The sequence below is a fragment of the Haliotis asinina genome, chromosome 14, assembly GCF_037392515.1.
Source record: "Haliotis asinina isolate JCU_RB_2024 chromosome 14, JCU_Hal_asi_v2, whole genome shotgun sequence".
Classification (NCBI taxonomy): Eukaryota; Metazoa; Mollusca; class Gastropoda; order Lepetellida; family Haliotidae; genus Haliotis; species Haliotis asinina.
Window position 1 is genome coordinate 35,612,800 of NC_090293.1, and position 13,122 is coordinate 35,625,921.

At 41.7% G+C, this 13,122-nt stretch overlaps 1 protein-coding gene across 3 annotated transcripts; it reads right to left on the reverse strand.

Annotated features, from left to right (window-relative positions):
• Positions 1 to 3,931: 3,931 nt before the first annotated feature.
• LOC137261844 (uncharacterized) lies at positions 3,932 to 12,576 on the reverse strand. 3 transcript variants are annotated; one of them, XM_067799644.1, is made up of 7 exons: positions 12,434 to 12,576; positions 9,816 to 9,930; positions 9,319 to 9,434; positions 8,948 to 9,013; positions 7,552 to 8,451; positions 6,514 to 6,543; positions 3,932 to 5,952 (listed from the first exon to the last, which is right to left on the reverse strand). In XM_067799644.1, the coding sequence occupies exons 1-7, from the start codon at positions 12,507 to 12,509 to the stop codon at positions 5,876 to 5,878; spliced, it is 1,380 nt and encodes a 459-aa protein (XP_067655745.1). In that variant the 5' UTR covers positions 12,510 to 12,576; the 3' UTR covers positions 3,932 to 5,875. The 3 variants fall into 3 exon arrangements, with proteins under 3 accessions (XP_067655745.1, XP_067655747.1, XP_067655746.1); XM_067799646.1 differs by lacking the exon at positions 12,434 to 12,576 and adding an exon at positions 11,429 to 11,624 and having other exon boundaries at positions 7,552 to 7,719; XM_067799645.1 differs by lacking the exon at positions 12,434 to 12,576 and adding an exon at positions 11,429 to 11,624.
• Positions 12,577 to 13,122: the final 546 nt, after the last annotated feature.

A 13,122-nucleotide genomic window follows, 5' to 3' on the forward strand; every position in this document is an offset into this window, starting at 1 on the left:
GTGAACAGTCTTTAGTTTACAGTTGGGAGAATTTGGATTTCGTTATTCAAATTGTCTCAATTAAAATAATGTTTAAATTTAATTAAGCATAATTTGAAGCTTTTAATGAATAATTTGAAAATATAACCCATTTGCGTCACACCATGACAAATACATAATGTTTCACGAGACATATAAAATATGCTCCTTCTCAGGATCATACACAGCGAAGTATAGGGACGTTTCATCTCGCCTCATACAGGCGTGCCTGGTTATGCCACGATCAAAGATCGTTTTAACATGACGTCATTTCTGGACATTCGAATACAGCACGCTGGTTGATGACGTCGTACATTGTGTAGGTGGTGCGGTGCTTCCCACATTTGTAGCTGTGATAACGAGGTGGTCGGATAATAGGAAACAATAGTGAAAAGAGAAAATGTAAGCTACAGATCAGTTAAAATAATGGAGAAATACTTCATTTATTATATTGTTAAAGGGACACTGATAATATTCAGGGAGTCATCAATATTTTCACATGAGTAATTATTTAAAAGTTTATCATTATCAATAACAGCATAAACAAGCTGAACATAATGGTGATATCACATATTTAAAAAATCTATTCAACTATCCGTTCAGAATTCTTATATCTTAGGTAAGTATTTTTTTCGTTTGAAAACATGGTTTGTGTTACTTTCACTCTTTATGATATATTTCCCCTTTCGACTTTACATTTTAAATGTTGTGTTTTATAATCCTTTTTATCCAATTCTTTTTTTAACAAATACTTTTACAACAGACAGCACACACACACACACACACACACACACACACACACACACACACACACACACACTTTCGTGGTTCCAAACCGTTCAGACACTAGAACGTGTCAATCTACAGAAGTAAGTATTCACGTAACAGTGGAACCTGTAAACTGTGTAAACTGCTGAAGATTTCAAGAAACGCCAATGTTGAAATACCACTGAATTCATGTTATTGTCACACCTTAAGCGTTAAGCTCGCACTAAAGCCGTGGCAATATCCGATATTCCTCCCGAGGCTGTTATCCCGTTATCTACATCTGTATCAACAACCGTGACATCCCAGCTCTGAACTGCTGACCTGTCGACTCGTACGGTATATTATTTAGCAACCATCAAAGTGTTCCGTTACGTTTCTGTTCTACAGGCGTCTGAGTGCATTCTTACATCGAATGACATAAATGAAAGTATTCGAACATCAAACACACTTAAGTTGAGGCAAAAAGGCAATACTGTAGTTTCTTAAGATCATTAATGTAAAGAATTGTTGTTCGATTTTTATGTCTTGGGGCAGACCAAACAATATGATGAAATTGAATGATAGTATTTGCAATCTGTTTTACATACAACATGGGCGTGTTTTCTGTCGTGGCTGATAGTGTCGCTAGCGTGTGACATGCACCCACCACCCTGTATAGTGAACAGGTCGTATACCGTACGTCTGGAGTTAACTGCAATCAGCCTTTACAACCAGAAGGTCTGGAGAGGTACAAACTTCCGGTACAAAGCTGGTTCCCGAATCCCTTTGAGCGTCAACTTGTGATATGCGAGACAAGACACACCTTACTTTTCCGGTGACTCGAGTATGTTCTAGTTTCATATAACGTGACCGACAAATATGACTTTACTGGACAACAACATGTGTGCAACCATGCATGGCTGTCACAGTTACCACTGTCGTGGTAATTTAGGGATCATTAGATCGGAAATGTGTTATTCCTGCAAATATTACCACACACACACACACACACATACACACACACACATACACACACACACATACACACACACACACACACACACACACACACACACACACACACACACCTAGACTAGAAAAAGCTAGGGGGTGACTGTTGAGGGAATTCGCATTGTCGCGTTGTCGCCCTCTCAAAAACAAGCAAAATGAGGTGCAAATTAGCCATAGCGCGACAATGAGACAATGCGACATTTTCGCGACATTTCACAGCGTGAAGACGATATGGTTGACACAAATCATCGTATCCAAATAGCGCCGGAATATTGCTGAGTTGAACAACAACCAGACCAAACCAAAACCTAGAAGGTTTAAGATATAGGTACCACACTCGCTGTAGTGCTTTTTAAATTCTCACAAAAATACATTTTCGCACACTTGGAATGCACTCTGTGAGAAACTGTTTATCAGACCCTCTTACATTTGAAATTGACTGACAAAATCTCCCCTGATGTGGCATCTGTAATACGGGCGCCTCAGAGACAATGGTACGGATTTCGTAATAGTACAATATATAGTGCAGACGTACTTCGTCCTTCTGTTTATGTTTAATTCTATTTCTACTGTATATTTACTATTTGTTTTCTGTAGTGGCATTAAATGGAAAATATTATTTTGTTATGCTGTAATATGCAGTACTAGTGTTACGAGTGTCCGGACACTTCGTGTACACCATTGGCAATTGACAGGACAGCTGTCCTGCCGTCTCGTTAAACCTTTGAAACTGAAACTGGCGGTTTGACGAGGTTAGTGACAAAACGCTGTGATGCTGTACACATTTATGGGGAGACAATGGTTTAATCGTGGTGAGTTATAGTTTTAAATGAATCAAATACAGGACACACACATTATGCCAGGATGTTAGGAGACCATATATACGCAGCATGTATATTTCTTTGTTGATGACTGATCAAGTTGTCGACACTGACATTCGGCCTGTCAGGACATTGGTTTCCGTGTTATTATCACTGCGGGTATCTTTACGCTAGTCACTGCATACCCGGGCGTTGGCTTGAATTTTCAGAGAACTAATTGTGACTTAAGTGTTCACGATGACAGGGACATATAAGATTGTTACCTCAGTTAAGCTCAACCCTAAGTCTCTCACAATTATTGGGTCGCTGATGTAGCCCAGTGGTTAAGGCGTTTGCTCGTCACACCGAAGACCCGAGTTCGAGTCCCAACACGGGTACAATGTGTGAATCCCATTTCTGGTATCCCTCGCCTTGATACTGCTGGAATATGGAGTGCTAAACTCACTCACTTATTCACAGTTACTATTTTAAACCGCCAAGAAATCAATTTCGAAGAGAAAACATCATAGATCATAAACGGTAAGTTATATTGACATTCGTCTTATCCTGCCATATAATTATTGCCAGCAGTTTTGTTTGCTTTGGATCTAAAGTAAAACGTACTTTGTAATATTGTGGGAGAGCGTTGGTAACCTACCGCAGGAAGAAATGATTATCACGACCGTTAGCCTCATCTTTCATACAGTGAGGAATACCAACGCAAGAACCCGACGTTATGTCCATTGTGATAATTTTTACGTCACAATTATATACCCTGAATACAACATCAGCATGAGCCCGGTATGACGTCGAGTCCGACACACGTCACCTTGAACACGGTACGATGTCCAGCCCGACACGTGTTACATGTCACCAGGACGACTATACGACGTCTAGCCCGACACGTGTCACATGTCACAGTGAGCATGGTATGACGTCCAGTCTGACACACGTCACCATAAGAAAGGTACGACGTCCAGCCTGACACACGTCGCCAAGACACCCGGTAAGAGACATGTCACTATGATGACGGTACAACGTTTAGTCCAACACACCACTAGAATGAGGACAATACGACGTCCAGCCTGACACACGTCGCCACGACGCGTAGTCCGAGACATGTCACCATGATGACGGTACGACGTTTAGCCCAACACAACACTAGCATGATGACGGTACGACGTTTAGCCCAACACAACACGAGCATGAGGAAGGTACGACGTCCAGCCTGACACACGTCGCCACGACGCCGAGCCCGAGACGTCACCATGATTACGGTACGACGTTTACCCCAACACAACACTAGCATGATGATGGTACAGCGGAAGGGAAAGACTAAGCAACACGTAAAACAGTAACATTAAACACGTTTATTCAAATACAAAGTAACTTGTATGTAATTTCGACACAATATACAATTCCTTCTTCGTCATTCTGATACATTTGTACATGGCACATTAAATACATTATTTGCACTTAATTCAAAACATGAAATACATTAAGTTATATGTTCATAGTAGCTGTGATGCCAGTACTGGAACTTCCTTTATCATCCCTTCGCCATACATCACGCTACCTGACTCAAAATCCACCCCATAATAACCCATTTCCAGAAAACAGAACCCACAAATACCGACTTCAATTACACAATTGTCTTAATCAGATATTACATAACAGGAAACAGTTGAGACGTGGGGGAAAGTATTGGCGGTCTTCGCCTGGCTGTCTTGCTTTATGATCGTACCCTAAAGGCATGGATTGAGGTAGCTTAAAGACATCGGTTCATCAAGTAAGGGGCAGTGCTTTCACTTACTTGATAAGTGTTTTCGCGGACTAGCAGGAATATAAAGTCATTAATATCCCCTGTCACGGCCAAATACTCTTCATGAATATGTCTGCTAATTATGATTACAGCATGTCAAATGTTTTCGAGTGTATATGATAGAGTGGAAGGAGTATAGTAAAGTTTTACAGTTCTGCTCTGGAAAAGAACACTACCACCAAATTCAGTCGAGGTCCAAGTTGTTGCCTTGGAAACGCAACAAACATTTTATTCAGATATCCAAACCAACCAAAAAGCACTAGTAAACCACCACATTTATAGATGTGCCAAGTTTGGTGAAGAAATAGTTTGAAAGATCTGCTCCGGAAAAGAGCACAACTACCCATTTCAGTCGAAGTCAAACTTGTTGTCATGGAAACCAAGAAAAAGGAAACTACATGGACTGGTGTAACCTCCGAAAGGCACATCTAGGGATCATGGTGAACATTTGTACCAAGTTTGATAAAGCTAGTTTGGAAGATCTGCTCAGGACAACATGACATCCTCAAAGCCACATTCATGTTTCCATGGAAGCCACAAAATAAAATTCATATCTGGGTCTATTCCCCAAAGGGCACATCTGGGGATCATCCTTGACATGTGTGTGAAGTTTGGTTAAGTCATCAAGAATACTTTAGGAGATATGCTCCGGACGGGCGCACGGACGGAACTAGTTTCTATATCCGAGTTAACAGCGGCGTGATATCTTATTGAGCAACTACTGCAAAACAAGCTTGGGTCTGGGCTAGTACAAGCAGATACACATACACACTCATGCTCGTCGTCATATGAACGAAATATTCTCAACTATGATGTTAAACCCAGTTTCGCCTGACCTCACTAGTTGTATTGTGCCATAAAGCGCCGAGACATATCCATGATGAAGCTGTCATGTCAGCATTTAATCAGGTCAAAACAGGAAGTGGCTTAAGAATGAAAGTCCTGGTTTCAGCATGAGTGACATGCAGTGACACACACTTCCGGCCACCTTCTACATCCCCCCCAAAATGTACTGTCGCCTTACAGTGTCCAACAGGGTCACCGTCAGGTCACTGTGACATTAGGTCTTGGCGATCACTTGCTGGACTGGATCGCAGGACTGTGCCCTAGCAGTCGTTATTAAATACAATAGCACAGCGTCATCACACTCTCCATATTTCTAAAGACGTTTGTGCGATTCCGATGAAATCATGACTATGTGTTCAAAAGTCACCATCTGACCTGATCTGTTAAATAATAACTTAATCCAATAGTTTAAATATTTATGAGTTAGCATTTCCCTCCCCGTCCTTACACATACCTTGAAAACTAAAAAGACTATAAACACAAGATTCGAAATAGAAGCGGCTGTTCCTGTCCAAACTCCGGTCGTCTGTGATATTTCCTACACCTGTCTTCAGAAGTAGCATTTCCTTCGTCGGTCATCATGCCATTTCTCAACACACATTCAGCACACTCGACAACCGAAGTTCAGGTTTCAGGTAGTTGTGATGTACAACGTCCAGCAGACCCAGCTGACGAACACAGTGGACACGGTAGATACAACCAGAGACCCTGAAGAAAGCATACACATCTATAGTACACACTATAGGCAGTATCAAGTACTACGCCCTTAACGGGGACACAATACACCTGAATGAAATTTATAACAGCATCATTTACTTCTAGGGGTAACACAAGAGTCCAGACAGTGCGACGAACGGTCAGTTAAACTGGCATCAGGGTTGCATCGAAAGCTGACTACTGTGTCCGCAATCAGAATTAACCTTACCTTACCGATGTTGCAGCCTCTTCAGATATCAACATCACACAAGGTACGGTTGAACAAATCGTTTTCAGCATTACGACTATTGGAAAACTATGCTCAGGTATTAAACGCTTGCTCTATCTACAGCACAACGATGTCAGGTGATATTGACTTAAGGGTCCTGTACTCATTCAAACAGAGTTCAAGATCTGGGCCTCCTTTCACAAACCAACTTTACTAAGGTTAACCTTAACTCCCATTCCTTAACATTTCACTAAGGTTACCTTAGTGACTTACTGTCACTTTAGTGCTTCATAAAAGGAGCCCCAGATTTGTATCCAGTTGTTTCAAGCAGATCTTGTGCTTACCGTTTGTGCCTGAGGATGGAACTCCCACACCTGAAACAGATTTGAAACTGTATGCGAACTCAGTCAATTTTATTGTCCATTGTTGTATGCTGTGAAACATTAGCAGTGGGTGAGAAGAGTCTAAGGTTGGCACACTGTTCACTCTCGACGGGGTTAACCGTTTGCGTTATTTGGACTCGGCGCCTGACTTTTGATCAGAGGGTCCGTGGTTCGAACCCCAGCCCGGGACTCGGTCATTTTCTGGACGCTACAATGGCGTCTAAAACGGGTTTGAGCACGTTCATATCAAATTGGAGCAAAGTAAGAGTCTGACTCAGTACCCTGTCATACGGGTTGGGAGGTGTCGTCTGTTGATGGCACCCTTACCTTGTCAGAGGTTAAACACTTTGGCCATGTGAGCATGGCGCCCGGCTTCGGATCAGAATATCTGTGGTTCGCATGTGCTCCGCTACAATTGCTAGACTTCAAGTTCTAACTGCATGTATAACACTGTTTGCGCAGGGTCGTGATTGAATTAAAACAGGAACAACATTAACAATGGATCCGGAAACGTGTATAACCGTGTACAACAAATCACTGTTCAACGCAAACCTTAAACTTTGTGTTGACTTGGAAAAAGAACGGCGGGTGGGCTTGAAACTGCTTCCAATACATTATATAAACTACATATTTACAGAAATACTTTGACCATCGTAAGATCAAAATAGATCCAAATTTAAAATTTGAGAGTTGAACTGATGAGTCTAATTCAGCCTGTCTTAAATCTTGAGTCAATGTTCAGGTTTTAAGTGTATAGACTACAAATCTGGATAAGTCAACAAATCATTCAAAATTTGAATTGTCATTCAAAAATACACATTTCCCCATTATGGACAATGTAATAGACTCATGTACTTGCATACGTACACACAAACATACACACAATATGAACCTGTCTTCACGCCATTATAGATAAACCAACGCCTGAGCTAATATCGGAGTAAATGTTACTTCTGTAATCACATTAAACAAGTCTGGAATGTGTTACGTGTTTTCCACCTTGAGGGTTAGATGTGTCCGTGGTCGACTCCTCTTCCTCAGGTGGGGGAGTGATGGGGAGCTCGCCTGGTATTGGTGTACTCGTCTTCTTTATGTCAGTTCCAGATCCGGTGCCATCTGCTGACTTCGTTGACTGATGAAAACCTGATGTAACGTCTGTGGGCTGGCCTGGAAGAATGGAAGGGGAGGTAACTCGAGAGGTTCTCGTGTTTGTCACTAGACTCGCCCCAAGGTTATTTTTAAACGTTGTCTTGCTTCCTGTGGTGGTCATATCAATTCCAGATGTGGGTACTGTGGTGTCGTCCTTGTGTGACAGTGGTGCTACTGTGACCCGTAATGTGCTCGATCTACCTCGCCGGACGACTGCTGGCTCTGAAGTAGATGACGAGTGCCTCGTAGACGACGACGTAACTTGGGGCGCGTATGTCTTCACCTCGGTGATGGTTTCACGGTTGAGAGCGGTTGAGGATGAGACTTGTGTATGTCTGTCTGTTGAGGATGAGACTTGTGTATGTCTGTCTGATGAGGATGAGACTTGTGTAGGTCTGTATGTTGAGGACATTAGGGGTGCGGTTGAGCGTTCAGTGCTCTGGGTGTCTGTGTCTTTCACACGACTGGTGAGTGCAGAGGCTACTGGCAGAGTACTTGTACCCTTCAACCGCTGCGTCGTTGTTCCATCTCTGTTCTGGGTATTCGTAACTTCCAAGCGACTGGTGCTTTCAAAGGACATCGTCGGAGTATTTGTGTCGTTCAAGTGAGTGGATGTAACATCAACATTTTGAACATTGGTAACTTTAAAACGATCAGTGCTTAGAATGTAAGAGGTGGTATCTGTTGCCGGAGATGCAGCTTCAGGTTGGGTGCTGGTTTCACCAGTCTCATGGATCCCGCGTGTCGGCGCTATAACAGAGAGTGGCACATGGGCTCTGTTACAAGGCGTCCTCCACATTAACACAGACAAGGGGACAGGTTGCACCACATGAACACAGTCAAGGGGAGAGGTTGCACCACATTAACACAGTCAAGGGGAGAGGTTGCACCACATTAACACAGCCAGGGGGAGAGGTTACACGCTGGGAACATGCTGGGGACGAAGACATGCTTGGAACTGTCAGGGAGGAAGCTGCCGACATTGAACCAATGGAGAATTGCTCTACACTTCCGTTCAGGCGACATGCACCAAACACAGTGCTTGGTAAGTCAGGGCGGAGAGCAAACATCGTGTGTACCTTGCTTGTCAACTATACATCATGGGGCTGATGCAGTGCTAACATGCAACACGAGGGAGATACATGGCACGAGCATTGCAATATGTGATGATGACCTAGTCATTTATTGTGCTAAACACCTGTTAACAACGAAAGATAGAGGAAACTTGCAAGTCAGATACGTGTACCTGATACTGAATTACGAGCCGTAACAGCAGGCATTTCCACGGATGTCGTTACGTCCGTAAGAACAGCTGAAATATAAATATATATCATATGTTAGTTTCTGCCATGGTATATTGCGCAAGTCCACCGTGTTTCCATGGTGGCTTTGCATGTCATCGTACCTTGAAGGCGTGCATCGATGTTCATAATATCGACCACTTGATTGTCTGGTCAAGACTTGAATGTTTAAAGGTCGCCGTAATGTACCTGACGTATTGGTGAGATCATCATTTAAATAACCCCAAAACAAATGAATAAAGCCTTGTGGGGGTTTACATGTAGTCTTGAACAGGGCACATGGGGCGTTAACCGTCAAATTGTATAACTTACATACCTGTGCAGTTCTTTGCTGTATATATGTTTGTCACACTCTGCTGTATATCGGAATCGTCGACCTCTCCACATACACGTTTGGCTTTCTGGGCACACGTTATGTAACTGACCAGTGACCTATAACGGAAAATTGTTTAATTCCTTAACTGATAATTGACTGAAATGTTTTAAAGCCGACTGGACCACCAACCAACAATGTCGTGATGACATCAGCCGAGTTTCACATTCACGCACACAGAGGTTGTGGTAGCAGAAGGAACATGTTTCTTTTTAAATAATGGACAGGTGGAGTTGTTTTACTTCGGAAACGATTTGTTGATAAATATATCTGGCGAAACATTAGGATGACAAGGGTAATATATGGGTGTGGAATCGTAGTAATATTCTTTTATTGCAGATACGAAAACTGATCTCTTTCACGTTCCAGTGAACATTCGGGAGATGACAAAATCAATAACAAAATACGGACGACCTGGTAGATTGAATTTGGAACTTTACCGGCAGATAAAAACGTCGTCAGGGCTGTTTAAACTTGTGAAAACCTTCTGGGCACAGTCATCTACCTGCGGACATCCACTGTTGAACTGAGACATAACCTGCCGTACTGTGCACACTGAAATCAACATGGGCGATAACCCAACTTAAATACACATGACACCGGAACAAAAAGGCATCAGTCGATATTCATTTTATTTACATAAATCAAGATAATACGAAAAATAACAGTTAGAATATTGGCCTAGCCATGGCCTAAGAGGCGGCTAACGGGATCGGGTGGTTAGGCTCGCTGACTTGGTGAACACATGTCATCGGTTCCCAATTGCGCAAATCATTGGATTGTCTGGTCCAGCCTCGATAATTTACACGTCGCCGCCTTATAGCGGGAATGTTGCTGAGCGCGGCGTCAAACTAAACGCATTCACTTCTTGTTTGAGGAAGAACAAATGATTTATGTTGTAATATGAATCACGAAACCTCTTTTTACTTCCATGTTCCACCTCTGTATTTCCACTGTGTCCGACTATGTTAACTATCATAACATAGCATGTACGGCTCTAAATACATATCAATATTTTTGTTAATAATACGATTAAAAAGTAATCGCGAACCTACCCCTCCTCAGCTAAATATTGACTATAAGTTTTGGGTACAGAGGAAAGCAGTCACGTGCGAGGCATTGTTCAGACCAGAACCTGTCTATATTAAATCAGTGTATTAGGCAAATGAAAACAGTCGTAATTCCAATTTCAGGTATTGTTTAAGAAACAAGGACTTATAAATGAATATCGGAAAACAAAGGTCATTTGAGTCGCCAGTCAGGATCTCTTAAAAATAGTTAGAGGAGTTTTCGTCCACCAACAACGGAAAGTAGGGATTTTTTAGTGTCTGTTAACCGTGTCCTGTCGTATAGGCCAGACGACCTATGTTAATACAACTGAATGTAAGCATAAAAGATTCAGTGATGTCAAATGTCCCCAAGAAATTGAAGACCACGTAAGCGCATGACTCGAAGCGATATACCCAACCACTAATAAATGAAGAAACAAGACTGGACAATCAATGGAGCTCTGATATAGAAACAATCAAAGGAGATCTGATATAGAAACAATCAATGGAGCTCTGATATAGAAACAATCAATGGAGATCTGATATAGAAACAATCAATGGAGCTCTGATACAGAAACTATCAATGGAACTCTGATATAGAGACAATCAATGGAGATCTGATATAGAAACAATCAATGAAGCTCTGATATAGAGACAATCAATGGAGATCTGATATAGAAACAATCAATGAAGCTCTGATATAGAGACAATCAATGGAGATCTGATATAGAAACAATCAATGGAGCTCTGATATAGAGACAATCAATGGAGCTCTGATATAGAGACAATCAATGGAGCTCTGATATAGAAACAGTCAATGGAGATCTGATATAGAAACAATCAATGGAGCTCTGATATAGAGACAATCAATGGAGCTTTGATATAGAAACAATCAATGGAACTCTGATATAGAAACAATCAATGGAGATCTGATATAGAAACAATCAATGGAGCTCTGATATAGAGACAATCAATGGAGCTCTGATAAGGAAACATATACTCACGAAAACTCAAAACCATAAGATATTTCCAAAGTGCCATGACAGGAGATGTTATGGACCACTACAGATTGTCTGATGAGACAAATCACTGATGAGACCATACCGTCTCTCTCTCTCTCTCTCTCGCTATTCTACTTCCTAGGGAAGTCAGATACAGGAATTAGCGTGGCTGATCAGTTCCGTTCACAACACACCATATGGTTTAGTCATAGACCTAGAGCTGAATGTTACCATGTGAAATGTGGTTTCGAGTTCCTTCAAACCATTAGTTGTCAGTTAATTTGCCTAGATCAGGCACGGAATAAGAAAGTTAAAACAACTTAAGGATTAAAACAAGATAAGGATTAAATATAAATATTTTCCTGCAATAGGTCTTATTGAAACCGAACCCACTTATTTCGAGCACAACTGGCTTGAAAACCTGTTTGTTATATCCACTGTCTGGTGTTAACGTGAAGAGTGACATTTATACAGAAATACAGAATTGGTTTCGTTCTGCTTAACTTCATCCTATCCAGGGTAACTATATATATATATATATATATATATATATATATATATATACACACACACACATACACACACACACACATATATATATATATAGATATATGGGTATATACCGAGTTGAGGGTATATATCGGGCATACGGCATATCCAAAAGAGGTATATACCCGAAGGCACCTTTCAAAGCATTAAGCATACTTATCTTTAGATTAAGTGTACGAGGATGGAATAACACAAGTGAGTGTGGGTGAGATTACACTGACGTACTGGGTTAAATATAGGTGCATACTGACTCATCGAACATACTGACTGACACATATTTGGTGGTGAAATAAGAGGTCTGACTGGACCTTTCACACAACACGCTATTTTGCTTTCTATATCAGAGTCATATTTATATGAAAATACATTTTCTGTAATTCTGAGAAGTTTTCAAAAGGGTTTACGTGAAGTGTGTTAAAATATTCAAGGTGACATTTAGTTATATTCACGTCTACTTACATTGCACAGATGACTGTTTAGCAACACCAGGGAGGTAGATACATGCTGAACCATCTCTTTTGGTTGCTATTAACATTTGATCAGTGGTTGCAGAAGTCACAGACGTTGTAACCTGGTCTTTTTGTGAGGAATGATCTGACGTCACTTCCGGTTGGTTACTCAGCACGGAAGGTAAGGTAGTCGGATAGTTCTGGGGTGCCAAGTCAGACTCAGGGGTAGTCGTCTCGATCGCAATGGATGTTAGTGTCGTTGTCGGTGACAATGTAGATGTTGCAGCTGAAGGACTAGCAGTGTTTGCCGTGGTTGAGTCTACCGTTGCTGAGGTACTTGCTGAAATGGTGAGTATGGCTTGTGTGAGTGGACATAGCAGCATTGGTCCGTGGTAACGTCAAGGGATACATATGTCCACTGTACACAGCAGCCGCAAGGTCCATACAGACAGTGTAATCCCAGAAATAACTTATGTTGCATGTCTGCCAGGATGACACAGTCAATTGCTAAGATACGTTTGCAGTTTGTCGTGTGTGTGTTAGACGGCCTGGCACCTGTAGCAAGTCCTGTAGCACAGGGCACCAGAGACGTGGACCGATTTTGCATGCATGATCCATTTAGTATGCTCACGTGTTCTTAACATGTCTAGATATTTTGAAACTGTTAAGCCGACCATTCAACCATCCATTCAACAACTA

Bases quoted from the DNA above. Each gene is read 5' to 3' on its own strand.
- LOC137261844 (XM_067799644.1), bottom strand. From the start codon at position 12,509: ATGTTAATAGCAACCAAAAGAGATGGTTCAGCATGTATCTACCTCCCT. The intron at 9,435-9,815 runs GTAAAGTTCCAA...TTTCCGTTATAG, and splicing joins GACGACGTTTTTATCTGCCG to GTCACTGGTCAGTTACATAA. The intron at 8,452-8,947 runs GTACACGTATCT...TCTCTGTTATAG, and splicing joins GGCTCGTAATTCAGTATCAG to CGCCGACACGCGGGATCCAT.